A 19,500-nucleotide genomic window follows, 5' to 3' on the forward strand; every position below is an offset into this window, starting at 1 on the left:
ACATGGGAATTATAGAACTATAGAAAAATAACCTGGAAGGGGCTTCTGTAAATCACTTAGTCTAAACCCCTACCTGAGGCAGGATCACCTCTATCTAAACCATCCCATACAAACTTTTCTCTAACCTATTACTAAAACTATGCAGTCAACCCTGACACACAAGTGCAAGGCATAGCACCCTAACCTGCCACAGGTAAAGCAGCTGGACAGCAGCAGCTACTGTCCTGCTGCAGCAAGGCTTGTTAAAATACCCTTAAGAGATGCTTCCAAATGTGTATAACAGTTTGTGGGAGTCCTTTAACAAGGAAGGTTGCTACTAGGACCCGTTAGCAACATACATGGCTTTCAGGTTTAATCAGCTGTCCTGATCACTTTGTTTGAAGGAGACCAAGTTCTCCTCTCTACTTGCTTACTCAGGTGAGGAGGCTGATGTAGCAACCCAAAGGCCTTCTCTCTCTGTGTACCCAAACAAAGGGCCTTAGAAGTCTGAACAGAAGCTAGGGCTCTGGGTCGTTGTATAACTCTTACCTTTTGCAAAGTTCTCATGGCATAGATTCATACCACATCCTTACCTTTGGCCATACTAGCTTTCTACCATTTGCACTGCAGTGTTAATGATATTTCAGTATTTTTTGTTCTCTTTTTTTATTCTATTTCCTTTGCATTCTGGACGACTAGAAAGACCTGTCAGTTCTTCTCATAACAACGGAGACACCTCCCAAACATTTGCATGGGCTTTAGACAGAAAAAAGTTGCTGCAGAAGCCTGTTAGCGGGATACATGGTTTGTGCAGCTGTAGTTTCCCTGAAATTTCTCAGCTACTGCAACCAATTGTCATGCAAGACACTGGGCTGAATCAATCACACTGTGTTATGTTGTGTCACGTAACATAGCACAATGTGACTGACGCCACCCAACATGACATGTCACAACAAGGTACAACACACAGGAAATTTCATACCTTTTTTTTCCCTAAAAATCATAGATACACACACACACACAAAGCCACTTGGCAGAAGGATGAAAAAAGTTGGGGGGAGGGGTTCTTTTCTTCTTTCTTCCTACTCCCCCTCCACCCCCGCCCTATTTTTAAAGAGAAAGCTTCTTCTATACAAAATCTTATCATTTAACTGAATAAGATTGAAAACTTAAAATAAAGATTGGTTTTGTTACTGAGTTAGGTACTCACTTTAGATGGAAGAGGTCTGGGCTCCTTTTCTGCCTCTGCCATATTTTCCCTCCAAGACCAGGGCTGGCCCATCCTATTCTGCAGAACCTGCAGCCTCAGGGGGCCCTGCAGCTAAGGGGCCCCCTGTGGCCATAAACACCCCAAATTACTGCCATAGCAAGGGGGGATGGGCAGTTGCCACCACCCCGTGTTGCTGCCGCCGCCACCAACTTCTGGCGTCTCACCACCCTCCTCCCCCACTGCCAATGCCACTGCCCACTTCTTCACATCAGGGGGCCCCAAGACTGTGTCTTGCAGGGGGCCCCAAAAAATTGTGGGCCAGCCCTGTCCAAGACCCTTGGCAAATCAATTATTTTTGGTTTCTCACTTTCTATTTCTAAAACTGGACAGTACTTCTTTCTTCCACCTTTCACTGGTCCTCTCATTCTTGTCTATGTGGTCTTCAGGGCTGGGACAGTTACGTACAATGTACAGGCATCTGGCACAATGGACTTTTGATGCAATACGCTCCATTTCAGTGCGTAGCATCAGAACAAAAAAAAAAGTGTCAACCCTTACCTACCATTTGCATTTTTTTGAACAACTGCAAAGAATGCTTCTGAAGTAGGCAGCGCTGTCGATGCTGTGGTTTTAGCAGCTCCAAAACTGACTAGCTCCCATCAGTGTCAAGACTTCTGACAAGAGAACTCTGACAGCTACTTCCCTTTCTCCCTTTCTATGCAGCTAACCAGAGTATAAGTACATCACAAAGTAAAAGGTGGGGCTGAAAGGTGGTATGCCATGAAGCAGTATATACACTTATCTAATTGGGAGATAATAAGTGTTTGTCCCAGAAAAGCCTAAACATGGCTTACAATAAAAATAAATGAATAAAACAAGACTAAAGATAAAACATAGATAATGTAAGCTATAGGCAAAAACTGGGATAGGCATGTATTATGTAGTTAAGCAAATTATACATTTATCTGCTGTGCTTGTAGGTGGAGTACACTGTGCAGACTAGGCCCAGTAGACACTACTGTAATACAAATAGGGTGCATCTACACATGCAATTAAATGTGAAATAATAAACTCCAGGGTTTATTGCTCCCAGGTGCACATTCAAATGGTGTGCCTGGGAGCAATATACTCCAGAGCAATAAACTCTGGAGTTTATTGCCATTTGAACATTTGCCCAGAAAAACAGCACATTGAGCCAGGTCAGAGCAGCACGGGCCAGTAGGGAGCCTGAGGGATCAGTCTGCCAGCCCGGGGCTGCTACCACAACTCAACATGTTGCAGTGGGGCTAGGTGGGGCACAAGAGTGCTATAGTGTAGGGCTAGCCAGCAGGCAGCCTCCACGCTGAAGCACCCTCATGCCCCAGTCAGCCAGGGGAATGTCTACATGTGCACTGCTGCGGAGTTGTTTTACCCTGCAGCAGGACAGTTTTATATTCACAAGGACTATCCTGCTGTGGAGTAAATTAGTTTACTCCAGCCTAATACGGCCACACATGTAGACACTGAAACACTTCCTTTGCAGCTAATTGGTCTACTACACAGTAAAAATTTCATGTAGATACACCCACAGGTAATTATAATCATGCAAGTAAAGATTTTTCATAGGCTATGGGCTGGACCCAAGGCCATGCATGTCTACTACTCCCCACTGAAGTCAATTAAAATTCAGGGCCTTTAGCTCCTTGTAGTCCCAGAACCTAAAAGCCCTGTTACACTACCTCATGCATCAATGAAGGTCATCACCAGGAATCCTGGTTTTCCATTCGTGGTAAAACAGAGATTTTTCTCTTTTTAAGGAGAAAAATGCAGACCTGTAGGTGCGGAGTGAGGGGCACTGACAGGGCTGGGGAGCTGCAGGCCGGGAGTGAGGGGCACAAGCAAGGCCAAGGGGCTGTGGCTTGGGGGTGAAGGGCAATAGCATGGGAAGGGCACCGGCATATCAGTGCTGCTCAGCACCACAAAATCCATGGTGGATCCATGTCCTAGTGGACAAAGGGGGCAAGGGGAGTTCTGCTTTTCCATGATAAAAAACCCCAAATCAAATGCCAAAATGCATAAGTATTTAGAATGTATTTTATTATAGTGATTGAGGCACCAGTAGGCTTCCAAATTGAAAATTATATTCCAATTAAAAATTGTAAATATATCTATCAATAAAACATTGTGTTCAACTGATACCTATATATATATAGTGGTGTTTTATTTGAATCATGGAAAAATATGTATTTTGGATTTTTCTATCACAGAATTTGTGATTTTTAAACAGAGAAAACAAGATCGCAGGTCATCACAGAGTTGGTATAAGGGTATAGCTGTCATGGTACAGCTAGTATATGATGATATTGGTGGTATGCTTTCATGTTGTTGTTGTTAACTGCAGTTGCTTTATTCATTTGAGACAAGGCTAACTCGAAGCAGAAACTCATGTTTGCACACAATGGCCATGTCCAGATGAGCATGGACTTGTGGTATGCGGCGCTGCAGACCCACCTGTGGCACCACACACCACACATACAGGTGTTCCTCATGCTGCTGGTCAAAAAAGCCAAGCCAAGAAAAAGCGGGGCAGTGCACATGGTGGCAACATGCACCATCCAAAAGGCCCCCAGGTAAGGCTGCTGGGGCTGGCACAGTTTCTGATCCCAGCCTCCCCCTACCCAGCCTGGGGTATCCTGCCATGCGCTAGAGCACACGTGGCACAGGTGTTTCCCTGGGAAATACCCACCAATATGTTTATTATTGAACACCTGACACACTTAATTCAAGGCATGGCAAACCAAGTAGCAGAGTGAAATGGGTTACTTTCACCTTTCCAACTTCCAAAAGATAGGATGGAAAGAAATATTTCACTCTTAGAAAAATATGGATAAAGCATTCACAAGATTCCCTCACTGGACTTCATGTTGATGGTATATAATTAAGATAATACATGAAAGGTAGCAAGTAACAATACACGTAAAGAACCCAGAAGTTCTAAGGGGTTAATAGTAACTGACCAAAGTGTCTGCCATGATCCCTCATTACAGGGTTACCACAGCCTTCTTCTCACTCTCCCTAAAACAATGGATTGAGCCATGGTTATTCCACTGCAGATGAACTTCTAGCAGGAGAGACAGCATGGGCTACTCTTTCCATTCAAACTTTTAGCTTTGCCCCACGCATGAAAACAACACATTGAGCCATTTCGCTCAATTTTTGGAAGGAGGAAGTTGAAGGGGGAAGGAAAAACACCTCTCAAAAAAGGGATGGCTTGGCATCTCCTTCCATTGAGGCCCTCATTCAAACAGCTTTTTGAGCAGCGCGATTTTGCCCGCTCAGAAAAGAGACGGTAACATTCATGCTGTCCAGATTCCACAGGACCTATCTCCCTCTCCAGGTAAAATTCTGTGCTCCATGGACTGAGCCCTGGTTCACCACATTCTGCTCTACACATTGAATTCTGGTCTATTTCTCAACATCACCATAAATTATTCAAAAAATATTTGCGTAGGAATTCCTGAAGAGCTCTGCCCAAGTAGCAACATGGGTTTTGTTTCATGCAGTAGGCATGTGCTATCCTCTGCCTTCACCTAGAGAAGACCAGGTTGCTAAGTAGTGTGAATGGGAATCACACAAGCTACAAAATTGATGCATGGCAGTATCAAACAGTACCACTGAGCTACCTCCAGGCTAGTTGTACCAATACAATGTTAAGGTCAAACCAAGCACTACATGGGCAGAAGAAGCATAATGTTTGTCTGGAGGACAATTCAGAGCAAATGCCAGGAGAGCCTACGTAATGTCTTATAAACTGGAAGAGAAAGAAAAATGATTTATACTTTACTCTTATTTATATAACTGGAATAGCACCCTAGACAAGTAACCAGCCAGTGCTGAGTCTAATATATGCACAAAGGCTCAGCTCCCTGAACTAAGCAGCTGCCTGGGAAGGCCAGATTCACAGAAGGAAAGGGAGAAGGGCAAGCTGAGGATTGCAGTGCTGCAAGTGCCTTGACAAAATACTGCATGTCCTGGGATAAATTAGTTTCTTGGAAGGGAAGCATTCCTTCAAGGAAGGTGGGGGAGCCCTTTGCACAGTTTAACCTCCTGCAACCTTTGAACTTCAAGGGAGGTCATATGCATGTCACTGTTCCCAGCTGCTGTCTTTCTGTCTCTCTGCCCACCACAGGCCCTTAGCCCTTTCCATTTTGTAGTCGTATTGATCTGTTGGCAGCAATGGGCTGGATAATTAGCCAGGAATTAGGGTTTCTATTACAGCCAGGAGGCTGCCCCAGCTGATTTATCACCTGAATAATTTACTGTGATTGAAAGGAAATTAAAATGAACTCCATTTGACAACTGTGCGCTTTTATGGGCTTTAGTGAAGACTCAAAAGCCAAATTAATAGCCTGGTGTTGTTTAATAGTCTACTGAGAGTAAATATGGGAAGGTTTTTCTCTCCTGATGGGCTTTCTTGTGCTGGATTTAGGAGTTGCGTTTTTCCCCCCCTCCCACCAATAAAGCTACAGACAGTATCAAAGGTAGTTTTACTTAAAAGAGACACAGCTGTAAAATTAGAAAAACTGCTTTTTTAATCTATTTTCCTCCAAGGTTATTTTTAACCACCCCTCTGCTGCCAGTTTTCACAAATAAGAAAAAGTACAACTCACAAACAATAATTAAATGAGAAAGTGTTTATCCTCCCTGAGAATATATATTAAATCCTTCTGCCTGTTGTCTCCTGGATAGGTATCCATTACATTATTTCTTATGTCTTCTGACTGGATGAAGTTATATTTGTCCACAAAGCTCTGCTTTACACTAAAATATATATTATATTATATTACATTATATTATAAGTACACTGCAATTATTAGCCCTTATGTAGTCACAACCCAATGCTTCTGCAGTCAACTAGAATCTTCCAGGGCCTGAAGGAGCAGTTTCAGATAGGAGTCCTTTTATATTCTCAATACATAACTGGTTTGGGCGAAAGGAAAAATGTGCTCAGTAGCACATATAGGATATTCCTGGTTCCACCTCTATGATAAGTACATTCTGATAGAGACTTTCCATTAGACAAAAATTTACCCTAACATCCTGAGTGCCCCCAACTAGGCCAATTTAGGTTTCAGTTACTACACCCAAGTGAAAAGGCTTTTCTTTTAACCTCCGAGGTATTGGAACCCATATTTAATTCCTGCTGATTTACTATTCCCAGGCTGGTTTGTTAACTCCCCACTAAATACGAGGAACAGGGACGTTAGGCTGCAGTTCATTTTGTTTTGTGCTTATCTCAGTGGAGGTAGCAGGGCACATATAGGAGAAGCAGAGCACATCTACACGAGATGCTAATTGCACAGTAGATTAATTCTATTGCACATTAGCGCATCACAGCAAAAGCTGTGCTACCACACTAATGCACAATACAATTAATCTGCTGCACATTAGTATCACTTAAAAGGCATACACCAGCACTACTGCATAGTAGCTCCAGTTACTGTGCATTTAGTTAGTACCTGTTATTATTACAGGTACTAAACTTAATGCACAGTAACCATGGCATATTAATGCACATGTACACATGCCCCCAGACACTCAGCTAGACCTCAGTGTGCATGTCTACACATGTACTTTACTGTGCAGTAGACTAATTTGCTGCACAGTAAAATGTCACTGTTTACACATGCGTGGCAATGAGGACAGTGTAGACTAATTTACTGCCCTGTCAGATAGTCCCATCAGACTCAAGTACTATCCAATGGTGAAGTAAATTACTGCTATCACTGCACTTAAACACACAAGTAGACAGTGACATCCAGATTAATTTACTCCAGCTCAAATTGCACTGGGAGTTATTCAGTTGCATTAACTACATGTGTAGACATACCCAGTTACACTTCCATAAACTCCAATAACATCAGAGGGAGGGGAGCAGTAGAGTAGCTGAAATCAGAATTTCACCCATTTGACTTTACAATTGATGTTTTGATTATATGAGCCATAACTATTTGCCTGGTTGGTGACAAGTACAAAAAAAAATGTATGTGTAAAAAATGTTCCTTATGACTTAAATTAAATGCTATATTCCCACTCCTTTTCATTACTTTTTTTTTCTTAATTGTCTTTGGGGTTGTAATTTAGGGCAGATCTCATCTTCTATTTTTTTGGATTTTTTAAATATATATTTATTTTATTGAACTTTCTGGATTTTAGAATTCATATATATTATAGTTAATGTAGTATTTACTACGATCTGTAACTAATTTACTTCATTAATTAACTCATCTTTGCATCATGTGGGTCAGGGAAAGATATGGCTCTGAAAAATGTAAATACAGGCATGAACGATTTCACCAATGTTCAGCATTATTAGACTGCACAACATTTTTCTAAGGCATCCATGAAAAATACAAAGCTAATATTTATTTCAAGACTCAACATGGTTAATTTCACCAGGGATGAAACTTTGGAGATTTCAAGGGTGTAAGTTGTAGCCGTGTTGGTCTAAAAACACAGGCAGACAAGGTTCTTTGGGTGAATCTGATATCTTTTATTAGACCAACTTAAAGAGTTGGAAAAACAATTATTAAGCAAGCTTTCAGGTTCAAAACCCTTTGTCAAGCTAAGGAAGTTTCAGCAGTGTACTCTTCCTGGATGGAATGAAAATCATTCCATCTAGGAATGCTTGCTTAATAATTATTTTTCCAACTATTTAAGTTGGTCTAATAAAAGATATCAGATTCACCCAAAGAACCTTATCTGGAGATTTCAAGGAATTTGTACACTTCAATAGTTGTTTTCCCTTCTAAATACTATAATAAGATCCTCAATGGTGGGTACCCAATAAGAAACAAGGATGTTACTCATAGTCCATTAGCTGTACACAAGAAGTAATGACAGATTCAGCACTTCACCTTGCACTGGCCTTAAGCCCCCTCTTATACAGTATATTATAGGTATTTACTTAAATTACTTAATTTAAGGTAATTACTTAAAGACCAGTTAAACATGCAAAGTAGCTTTCACATGATAAAGTAGCTATCAAACCAGCTAAGTTAGACCTTGAAAATGTATACTAACTTTATGGCTGGTTGCTATCAAGCTTTAATTTGCACATATAGCAGGGCCTCCCCTGTGGCTGGGAGCTATAGCAGCTGACAAGGTTCGCAAGGGTATATTATGCCCAGCCTGAAACCCTGAGCCATGGCTACTGTGAACCCCAAGGTTCAATGGGGTGTGAAACCCCTGGGCCAACATGTGCAACTGGGATCAAGAGTCTCCTCACCTGACAGGGCTCTTGATCCCGGCTGCATGTGGTTGCCATGGCTGGGAGGGAGCCCCTTCAAGCAAAGAAGGCTCCCAGCCATGGGAGCCTGCTTCTTGCTAATACAGGGGAATCCCAGGATCAGACTCCCCTACACCAGCATTGGATCTAATGTGCAATCTCACAGTCATACCTCCTGCCATGCATGCATAGCAGGAGAGGAGGCACAATTGTGTGGATCACATATTAGACCCAATCACACCTTTACCAGCACATATAGAGGGGGCTTCATAATTACACTTTACCAATAAATCAGATAACAAATAACCAGAAAAAAAGAGTTGTTGTATCATTATCCTGTTTTGTTTTGGTTTGTTTTTCATGAAGCTCAAATTCAAATGCTATGAGAATTGTGTCACTCTTTCAGCCCTTTTATTCCCATAAATACTAAAGAATCTTCCACCCTATGCAATGCCTTTAAATGAAAAAACTCGCCTCCACCTGACTCATTTAAGATTATTCCATATAAAAGCAGAACTGAACATGTTCAGAGGGAATTATGTCACTCTTATTAAACATTGTTATGCTTTCTCCAGTTTCCACATCCAGACTCCTTCTAAAATAGAGGAGATCCAAGTGACAGCATTGAAAGTTGAGTAAATTTACATAACATTTTCACTTTTCATCTGAGCTCTTAGTTTCCTTTGCCCATGTGTGACCTCTAAATATCAGATATATCTGAACTTCATGCAATTAAAATATACATTAATACAAGTTATGCAGATAGATGAATGAATTATTTTTTTTAAAAATTCATAAATGTTAATACAAATCCAAAATTCTCATATTTTATCTAAATCTGAATTTGATGTCCAAAAATCAGCTCAGTTCTATCTAAAAGCAATGGGAAAATATCTGTGCAGAGCTGGGAATTACCTGCTATTAGTAACAAGTGGTTTTCTTTTAAGCTTGTGACCTACATAGTGTTGCATTTGGTCACATCAGGCTATGCTTCATTATGGCTCTGGTCTAAAGTCTATTGAAGTCAATGGAAATATTCCTCTTAGCTTCAATGAGTATTCGATTGGAAACATGTGTGATGCCTGGAGTAACAGAGAATCCATTTCACATAAAGACAGAAATCCAGTTTAGATTATTCTCTTCTTTACTCTAAGGAAATTCATAAACTGCATCCTCTGTGTCTGGGATATCAAACTCATTTGGCCCCTTTGGGCTGGATCCAGACCATAAGGTTCCTTGCAGGCCTGATCCAAACCAACCTTCAGCTCTGGGGTGAGCAATGTCAGTGTTAACCCACACAGATGCAGAGTGTCAGCTCAGGAAGCTGGGGGGTTAATGCCACTATTGTTCATCCAACTGCCAATGAGGAATGAGTCCCCAGTGGGGCTCCATACCCAGGAATTCAGTGGCAGGGCTAGTAACAGTGGCATTAATCCCTAAGCCAACACAAAGGTTCAAGCAGCTGTAGGGCTTAATTATGCTTGCTGAATTTCTAGCCCCTCCAGGAGCCCCCTGGGCTGGATGACATGGGCCAGATCCAGCCCTTAGGCCAGCTGTTTGAAACCCTTGCTCTATGTAATTGGTTGATTCAGTCGTACATATTGAGCCAGCATCTCAGATTTGCATCAACAGGGAATTTTGCCAATTGTTACTAAATACCACATCCATCACAGGTAAAAACAAACCCAGACAACAACCAGGTTTTGAGACTGGCGCAGAACAAAATGTGACAGTCTGAGTCCACAAGGATGTATGGAAAGCTTCGCTGATGTTTTAGTCTGCATCCCCTGACTTTTTATTAGAGGTTCAAAAGAACATGAAAATCGCAAAGTGAAAGTCAGCTGAAGTGTCCTGGAGCTGGTAAATGTCACACTTTTTGTATCCAAAATGAGAAAACCACCCTCCTCCCTATTTAGGGATGGATCCAAAGGGGGTGCAGTGGCATGATCACACCCCTCTTTCAGACTAAGCTGCAGGAGCAGTAGCTGGGGACTCTTTTTAAGTCCCTGAATTAGAAAAGAATTCCCACCCTCCCCATTTCCCCTCCATGCCCAGCAGCACCTACTCCCCTCTCCTCCCATTCCCCCACACACCACTGCTGCTGTCTCCACTGTCTCAAGCGGCCCAGATGTGGGGAGAATTCCAATTTGCTGCTCCCTTTCTCCAGCCAGGCTATGCAGGGATCCAGGCTCAGCCAGCAGCAACGGTGGTAGCACGGAGGTTTCCCCTCTGACCAGTCTCCCTGGGTGCTCTCTGCCAGGAGCCACCCAGAAGCAGGCTCATGAAGGGAGAACCTCCCTGCCATTGCCACTTTTGCTTCAGCCACTTTTTAAAATTGACTTCAAAACTGTTAAACATTTCAGGAGGTGCCTATATACATATCTAGACACCTAAACACCTAAGAAAATTTGGCCCTCAGGCCAAAATCACTTCTGAAATAAAGAAGCTTGGCATTCCAAATTGCTCAAGGCATCCTGCAATGAAGGATACAAACACTGTGGGTTACTGGGCATACAAGGCCCCTTTCAGATCTACAAGATATATCTTCCGATATGTGGGGAAAACATCTATCTGACTGGCTGATCTTAATGCTTCCACCTCTAGAGAAATGCAGTGTGCTGCATGGCCTGAGGGGAGCACTTTTTCCTCTATCCAGAGAACAGCAGAGATTCTATCAGGAGTTTGTTCATGTGCTAAGGGAGGAGATTAGCTGTCATATGTTCTCTTTTCTACTGTGCTAAGGAATCTGCCACCATCAGAGCTAATGGCATGTTTTTCCTGCAGAATTAACCTGGTTGATCAGCACTCAGTTGTGAACACCCTGGTTAAACTAACCTGAGTGTGAGTACTCATCTATGTGTATCACTAGGACTTTCACAAGAACATTGCATGGCTCTCAACAGTGCATTCAACTGTGCTTTTCTATAATTTTTCTCCAGTGAATTGTGGAAAAATGTGTCTGGCTTTCTAGGCGTGTGGGAGGAATTGTGGGAAGGCACTGGAGGACCATCATCAATCAAGTGGTGTAGTTTGCATGCTCACTGCAAAATGAGTGGGTTACCAGCCATCTCTGGCTTTCCATGATCATAATTATGTGGCTGCAACCCTGAGTACAGACAACGAAAGCCACAACTGGCACCAGTGCAGTCTATGTTTGCCTGAAAATCCAAGACAAGCCTTTCCAATGCAAAGAGTTATTCTGCTGGTTCAGTATGGGACTACACCTTACAGCTCCCTTGCTGATGATGACCAGAGGCACCCCACCCCCAGTCTATGCAACATTTTATTCAATTAATATACACTTTTGTGCTAATTAAAAATCTCTTGCATCTTTCCTGAGGTTGCTGACAGATCTTGATACAGGTAGTACAGCTATGTTGGATTCAAAAAGTTTTCTATAAATGGGACAGCAGTGAAGTTAACTTCCTGGCCCCAGAAAGTAGAACAACGATTTCCAACCAGGATGCGCAGCACCCTCAGATGCCCTGATATTCTTTCAAGGATGTTGCAGAATCTCATGCAATGTTGGCACTGTTATATGTGCAAACATGATTCACAAGCTAAACCCAGAGATTTCAAAGAGGAATCCATAGTGTTTAAACCATTCTGACCTGTTGTGGTCTTTCTGAGTTCTTTGCAACAGAAGAATTGCTCTATTTTTTCTTCAGTCAAAAAATGAGAGAAAACAAACAGATAGCATTTTCCAAAGAGTGCCTTAATTCTAGCAAGGAGTGACTTGAGTCTAACATGTTGAGAATCACTGAACTACAAGGTCTAGGGTAACAAGCACAGTCTGGTGAGAAGCAGTATCTAGTTCCCACAGCAATAAGGTACATAAAGAAAAAGTAGGTTCTGATACAGAATATATGCAAATGAATTGGAAATATGTGAAACTCTGTATGTATGACTTTGTTCTGATCAGTCAAACAGCTCACATGGCACTGGCAATGATCCTTGGTTACAAGTAGACCAGTGTTACACACCTATAATGCTAAAGGATCACTAAAGCATAATCAACCCAAAGTGAACACGGATTATGCCTCACACCATTCAATTTAACTAAAATCTAACGTTATTAGTACATTGAATGTACTAATATTTTCTTCAATGAGAGACAGAAAAACACTTAGTTCAATGGTCTCACCCAATCCCAGATATTACTCCACTTCACAGAAAAGGTAGTTCTACAGTCAGTTCCTGAAAGTAGAGAGTGGTCATCTGTTGGTAATAGCTGTTTTTCAGTCCAGATGTTGTTGGACAATGACACACACACAATTCCTTGTTGCCTTCCTTTTATGCTTTTTCTTTAACTCACTCCTCTGTTGACCCTTCATTTCCAGGTACAGTTGATTGCTTTCCCTGTGATCATCATACTATTCATGTTCCTAGCCCATCAACATATTCCTTTGTTCTAACAAACCCATCACATGCACACATCTTAATTTGGTCTCTTATCAGTGTCTTAATTTGGGCATGCCCCAGACTCCTCATTTGGTCTGTCCATCAAAACCAGAAATTCCAAGATCTCTGCAGTTGGGCACTGTCCAATCAGTCCCCTCTTATCACCCTTCATTAACATATCCAATCATATCATCACTCTGATTTAGTCAGTTACTGCCAAGTTCAGTTAATCTGAGCTAGTAACAAGGCTCACACTATACATGCCTATGTTGATAACACTGGAATATAAGCTCCCCGTGAAAGTGAGCTCAAGGCTATTAGCTGATAGTGCAGCTACAAAGTGCAAAAGAAAAGTTCAAAGAATAATAAGGCTATACAAAAACTTAAGCAATGGTTAAATAAGGCTCAATATAAAATAAAAGTTAAAATACTACTACAATTCACCACTCAGGCAGGTGCAACTAAAGCTAAATGTGACACGCTACCCTAACACCAGGGTGCTCTTACTGTAAATATAAGTTTGAGAGTACTTAAAATTCAGTTTCCAGAAATACATGAAATCAGCTTTCTGCAAACATTTTCTGCCAGTACAAATCGATCATGGGATGTTTGCAGAAAACAAACACAAAAGGTCACAAACGTGACAGAAAGGAATTCATTTTAAAATGGGAATGAATATTTACAGGAGGGATTCCCCCTTCATGGGCACATCCAGACAAGCATGCGTGTGTGGTTTGCAGTGCTGCAAACCGTACACACCACACATGCATGCATTCACTGTGCTGCTAATTAACAGTGCAGCAGGTTTTTTTACACTGGGATCTCCCAGTGTCAAAAAAAAACATGCCAGAAAAAAAGCAGGGCAGCACACATGGCAGCAATGTGCGCCGCCCAAAACCGGAGCCTATGAGAACTAGGATATACCCAGATCACTGCCACTGCTTCACTGGGAGTCCCCCAGGGACTCAGTAAGGCTGCTGGGGCCAGCACCTGAGCCCACTTGCAGCATTTTCCCCTGCACTAACCCCACAAACAGGGGCATGTACGAAGGCAAAAAACAGCAGCACAAATGTGTGCTGCTGCTTTTTTCCCTGTGGCAACCACAGGCACCTGCTCATTGGGACATGGCCCAGGTGTACCCACAAGGGGACCAAATTATGGTTCCACTGGCAAACTTGTGTCTCACATTTCTTAACTTTTGACTACTTGACTTTTTAATCTTCACATTCTTCCAACCTAGTTTTGTTTAAGTAGATTATGAACATGGATAGACACACACACACACACACACACACACACACACACACAGAGGTATATTGGGTTTAATATTAAAAAGGATCTATATTGAGTGCTATATTAGATCTATATTTTTAAATATTATTTGGTTTGCAATATGAATCACACAACCATTAAGAAATGTCACTACTAAGATTAATTCTGTCCTCATGCATATGCCTTGTGATGTAATCATTAATTATGTGAATATGTTTTTGTTTGTTTTTTTTAACAGGATTTCTGCCTCATTCAGGACACAGAATGGGCAGCAGTTACTTAATAATTCATGTACTTCCCATTGTCCAGTGTGTGGCCCCAAACCTTATTTTCTGAACCCCACTCAACACCTGTTGAGACAAGGTTATTAATACCCTCATTCACCTTTGTAAAGCATTTATTGCTATAGCATTTGGGCATTTCACAAATATTAATTAATCAATTAATTAATTTTCACAACTCCTCTCTGAGAGGAGCGAAAATTATTATTCCCATTTTTTCAGAATGAGAACTGAGGCACAAAGAGATTAAAATCAAAAGTATCTATTAATCTTGCATGCCCATTATGAGACACTGAGAACCTGATTTATCACAGTATTTGGCATTATACAGCACTTTCTTTGTTCAGAGCACAGCTCCCCCTAACCACAGTTGCAACTGTGAACATTCAGTGCTTCTGCACATCAGACCTCAGGATCTCAAGTCAGGTACCCACAAAAAGAGGAACACTATTAAATACCAATATGAAAAGGTGGGAAGCGCTTTAGTTAGAGCGGATCTCGGGAACCACTCTAATCAAAGCACTCACAGCATTTTGTGTATTCAGTGTCCCATCCTTCAAAATGGTGGCAGATATACTTTAACTAAAGCTCTTTCAACAAGCTTTAGATAAAGCACCCCAGCTGCCATTTTGAAGCACAAGGACACTAAATACACATGATGCTGAAGCTGCTGGAGCATGCTAATTAGCATGCTCCAGCAGACTTGATTAATCAAGTCTACTCCAACATATCCTTATTAGCATGTGTCAGAGCAGGCATCAGGCATGTGTATAGGTGCCCATATGTTTTAATAAAAATGCATACAGAATATCTTTCAGACTCTCCAACTGCTCCACTTACACCAGAATCAGTTGGTCACCACTTCTCTGTAGTCACCTGGGACAACACAGCAGCTTTACCCCATCTCACAACACCACTATACAACTGCTTAGGACAGCAAACACATACCATACAGCAGAGGTTCCCAAACTGTGGTACACATGCTGGTGAAGGTACAAAAGATATTTCTGGGGGATACGTGGGAGAAATTGTATAATAGCGGATTTAATTTTCATTATAATAATAATTGGCATTTAAGGGGTTAAAATATAAAACCTCTGCTGGTAGGGGTACATAGGCAGCTGGTAAATCTGGAAAGGGGTATGCAATACCAAAAAAGTTTGGGAACCTCTGTTGTGCAGAAATGAAACTGTAGCAAACTGTAAGTAGGTAGAATATAGCTTGACCCGGTTAATGTTTGACCCAGAGGCTGATGCTTTTCACACCTTCTCAAATGAAAGCTCTGCTGCATGCTGCCTCCTAGCAATACTACATACATACACCCCCACCACCCCTCAAAAAACTAACCAAGCCTAATCTTGCTTAGCCTCTGACGGCTGACAAGAGCATACCGAATTGTAGCAAGCATATAGCCCATAACAAAACCAAAACAAATTTGTAAAAGCAAATCGAAATAAACTGGGAGCAGAAAAAAATAAAGGTTGTTAAGAGCCAGACTGTAGAATTGTTACTAACACTACTTAGCACCACAGGTTATCCCTGTGAAGTCAAATGGATAGCTTCTGAAAGGAAGTGTTTGCTCATGTGCTTGAGGGTCCTAACTCAGTATGGAGCATTTAGGCATCCCGAGCAACACAGGCAGAAGTTAGCCTGAATGCCTCCTAGGACACAGCACACAAGGACCATAACACTTCCAGCCACACGGGGGGACATGTTCCCTAATCCGCACCACCCCATGATCCCTGGTAAGATACCTGAAGATACATGATCCTCTTCCCCATCCAACTCTACCTATTTTTAGTCTCACTCTCATGTGGAGATTCTTTGAGGTCAAGCCATGCCCCAAAACCAAGAAGTGAAATGGAGAATTAGAAAGGATTACAAATGTGCTGTTCATTTGTAAACCTTGAATCTGGAGATGATACCAAAATACCATGCTGCAGCCAAACTCAACATACTTATTGGATGCTCAGATTTCAAGCCAGGCTCTACCTTTAAGCACTGTCTATGACATTCATCTTTGTGATGGAATGAACCCAAATCTATGATCCAAATTTCCCAAGCTTCTCAAAATCTGTATCTGAATGTAGTGGCCTATCTGAATGATATGAATGTCTCTACCTACATTCTGTCTGGAAAATCCCTTTGCGGGTTTCTAAGAGTAGATCTGGGACAAGAGATTCCTTTTAGAAAACTGTTAATTATTTGTTTGAACAGGAGACCAAATCCTGGTGTTCCCACTCAGGCAAATTTCCCACTGGAATCAGAAAAGTGTTTCACCAGAGAAATAGCACTTAGCCCAAAAGGTCTTATTGGCATTGCTGCAAATGCTTACAGTGTAGCATTATCAGCTGAGGAGCAGGCAGCTTATTTTAAGAACAGACCAGAACTCATCTACATTCCACCAATGCTGGGCAATCCTGACTTATTTCAGGCATGGTATGGTGCCTCGTCTTCAGCAGTCACTAATTTTTCTTTATGCCCACTGTTCATTTAGCACCTGACCCAGAGCTCTCTGAATGCAATGAAACTCTTTCCATTAAGTTCAATCAGCTTTGGATCAGGTCCTTGAGCTATGTATGGCAGGAATATTTCTGTCTTTCCCCTTCAAGTAATTAAGGCTTTCTTTGTAATTGATTTCTTTCAGTCTTATTAATGGAAACAGACAGAGTTCCTGTTTCAGTAGGTTTTGTATTGGAATGGTAGGTTTGCTTCTCCTAGGACTGAGATCAGGCATGATCTTATGGTTGCTATAAGGGACTGAAAAGTGGTTCTGAGCATAGCATCACTGTGGCTTAGTGCTGCAATTTTTCTCTCTTTTCATACTTGTGAATATTCTGTTTTGTACCATGCTGACAACAGCCACAGCCAGTTCTGAAAATCAAAAACCTGAGTCAGAGGTCTTCTGAGCAAATGAATGTGCTCATCTTTATTTAAGGCAATCAATCTGCTACCTCCACGTATAACTAAAGATATAAAACTCTCTGGAGCCTAGTTCCTGCAAGGAGCTGAAAGCCCTCTGCAGCCATTAACATAGCATCTCCCAGCCGGTATTCAGCACCTCAGAGCATCAGACCTTCAGTTCAGTGAGGGGGTCCACACCTCCAGTCTAATTTCTGACTGTAATCAATACATCTGTCCACAGAAAGAGCGGATCAGATATGATCCCTCTTTGCGGCAGGTAGCTGGATATTCCATTATTTGGTGATCAGGGTGGCTTAGCAGCACCCCTGGATTAAGTCCCTGTACTGCTGAGCATATCAGGTGGTAACCAGCAGAAACTCCTGTTTCTAGATTTGTTGCTCCACTCTGACTTTGAACTCAGATTCTGAGTAACAGGAGATCCTTCAGAATCTAGCAGACTCAGAAATGTTGTCCGGCAGCTTTTTCCACCACAGCACTTCATTTGTAATTACTGGTGACATGGAAATGCAAGAAACTGAGAGAGAACTGACAACAAAAGGCTTGCATGTAACCAACTCTGAAACAGCCTACAATATGGGCAGATGCTGTGCTAGTGTCTCAAAGTTACCACAAGTATTAGCGATGGAATAATCACCATCTAGTGGTATATGAAGGCATTTCACTTTCCCTAGTCTCAGTTGTTTCTTTGGTTTATTGAACTACCTTCAAAACAACCCCATTATTATCTGAGCACTCTTGGCACTTTTTTCCAGGTGTGTTCGGCTGAACACAGCGGATTGCAGCATTCCTAAAGAATGCAAACTGTGACAGGGACAACTCGAGTCAGAAGCTGCTTCTTCAATATTTGAAGATTGAACTGGGGAGAAATTAACAAAAATTAGAGTGTTTGGAGTTTGAAGATTTCTACTCTACTGCAGAATTTTTAGCATCAAAGAACTGAGTGCAACATCTATTTCCCCATTTCTGTGCCCCTACCAGAATCTCTAAAAGCCCCGCCATGGCCCTAATTCACGTGTGCCAGCAGGAGATTATTTGTTTTCCCATGTTTTCATCATGCAAGGAACACAGACTGAACACAGGAAATCCAGGTGATGATTGACAAGTAGCCAGATGCATTGCTAAACACAGACAAAGTAGCTAATGAATCCTAGAGTTGAAATGACAGCACAAGTTACATGGCTACCTCAGATAGAGGCTAGTAAAAACTTGTCCTACAGATGGGGCTAAACAGTGGTTTAACAACAACCAAAACCAGCTACTTGGAAAGCAGAGACAGGACTTTACGCTGTCTGAAACAGGGGCAAAAATGTAAGAGCTTCCTAAAAAATATATCTGGGCCATATTTCTCATAACTCCACAAATAACCTGCAGATGCAATACCCAGTGGTACACAGAAATCATGGTTGTGTCTGGACATGTAGCCAGATGGACAACTAACTGGCCATTTACTTGTGCAAAACATCCAGTTTGGGTACAAATGCACAATAACAGTCCATATGCACCCAAAATACTGTGCAATTTTAAAATTGCAGTCCTTGGTATCTGCAAACCCTGCCATAAACCTAGTAAGAACATGCAATACAGACTCCAAACACTTTAAACATGTGTGATCCAACTGCAACATCAACTGCAATTTCATCCCCAAAACATTTTATATCCTGTAAGCAGCAACTACTTATCTATTTCTTGGTTTAATGTACACATCTTTAAGACACCTATGTACTTCTTTGAACACAGTTCAGTTTGGCACCCCCTTTTGTTTGTTATTTTCCCTAGTTAGACCATAAGTATTAAGTGTTGCATGATTTCAAGCAAAAGTGAGCCTACAGCCCAGCACTTGGAAAGCTTGGGCAGTTGACAATAGTACCTGCTCTGGTTTGATGGGTTCAGTTGTTGTGAAAATGTCAGAATAATGTTGCCTCTCGAAGACTCGATCCAACACTTCTAACTGCTGCTGAGTGAAAAGATCTCCTCGCATCTGCTTCCGAAGGAAATCTCTACCCGGGAGGGAATGGCCATTTGGTACTGGAGATTCCTGAATACCTTTCAAAAAGGACAAAATATACAGAAGAATAAAAAGGAATTACAAGCACAGACATAACACTGAAGCATCTTGCTTTGTTCTACTGTGTCTTTTGATTACATGTAGGTATCAGTATGTTAAA

At 41.7% G+C, this 19,500-nt stretch overlaps 1 protein-coding gene across 1 annotated transcript in view; it reads right to left on the bottom strand.

Annotated features, from left to right (window-relative positions):
* Nucleotides 1-19,500, bottom strand: part of PAX5 (paired box 5) — a 140,625-nt gene that overhangs the window by 29,263 nt on the left and 91,862 nt on the right. The window contains exon 6 of the mRNA XM_090037662.1: nt 19,203-19,378. Coding sequence (XP_089893788.1) covers nt 19,203-19,378 — 176 coding nt within the window. The remainder of the gene's footprint in view (nt 1-19,202; nt 19,379-19,500) is intronic.

This window comes from Crocodylus siamensis, chromosome 3 (assembly GCF_052110815.1).
Source record: "Crocodylus siamensis isolate JL-2025a chromosome 3, ASM5211081v1, whole genome shotgun sequence".
NCBI classification, from domain to species: Eukaryota; Metazoa; Chordata; order Crocodylia; family Crocodylidae; genus Crocodylus; species Crocodylus siamensis.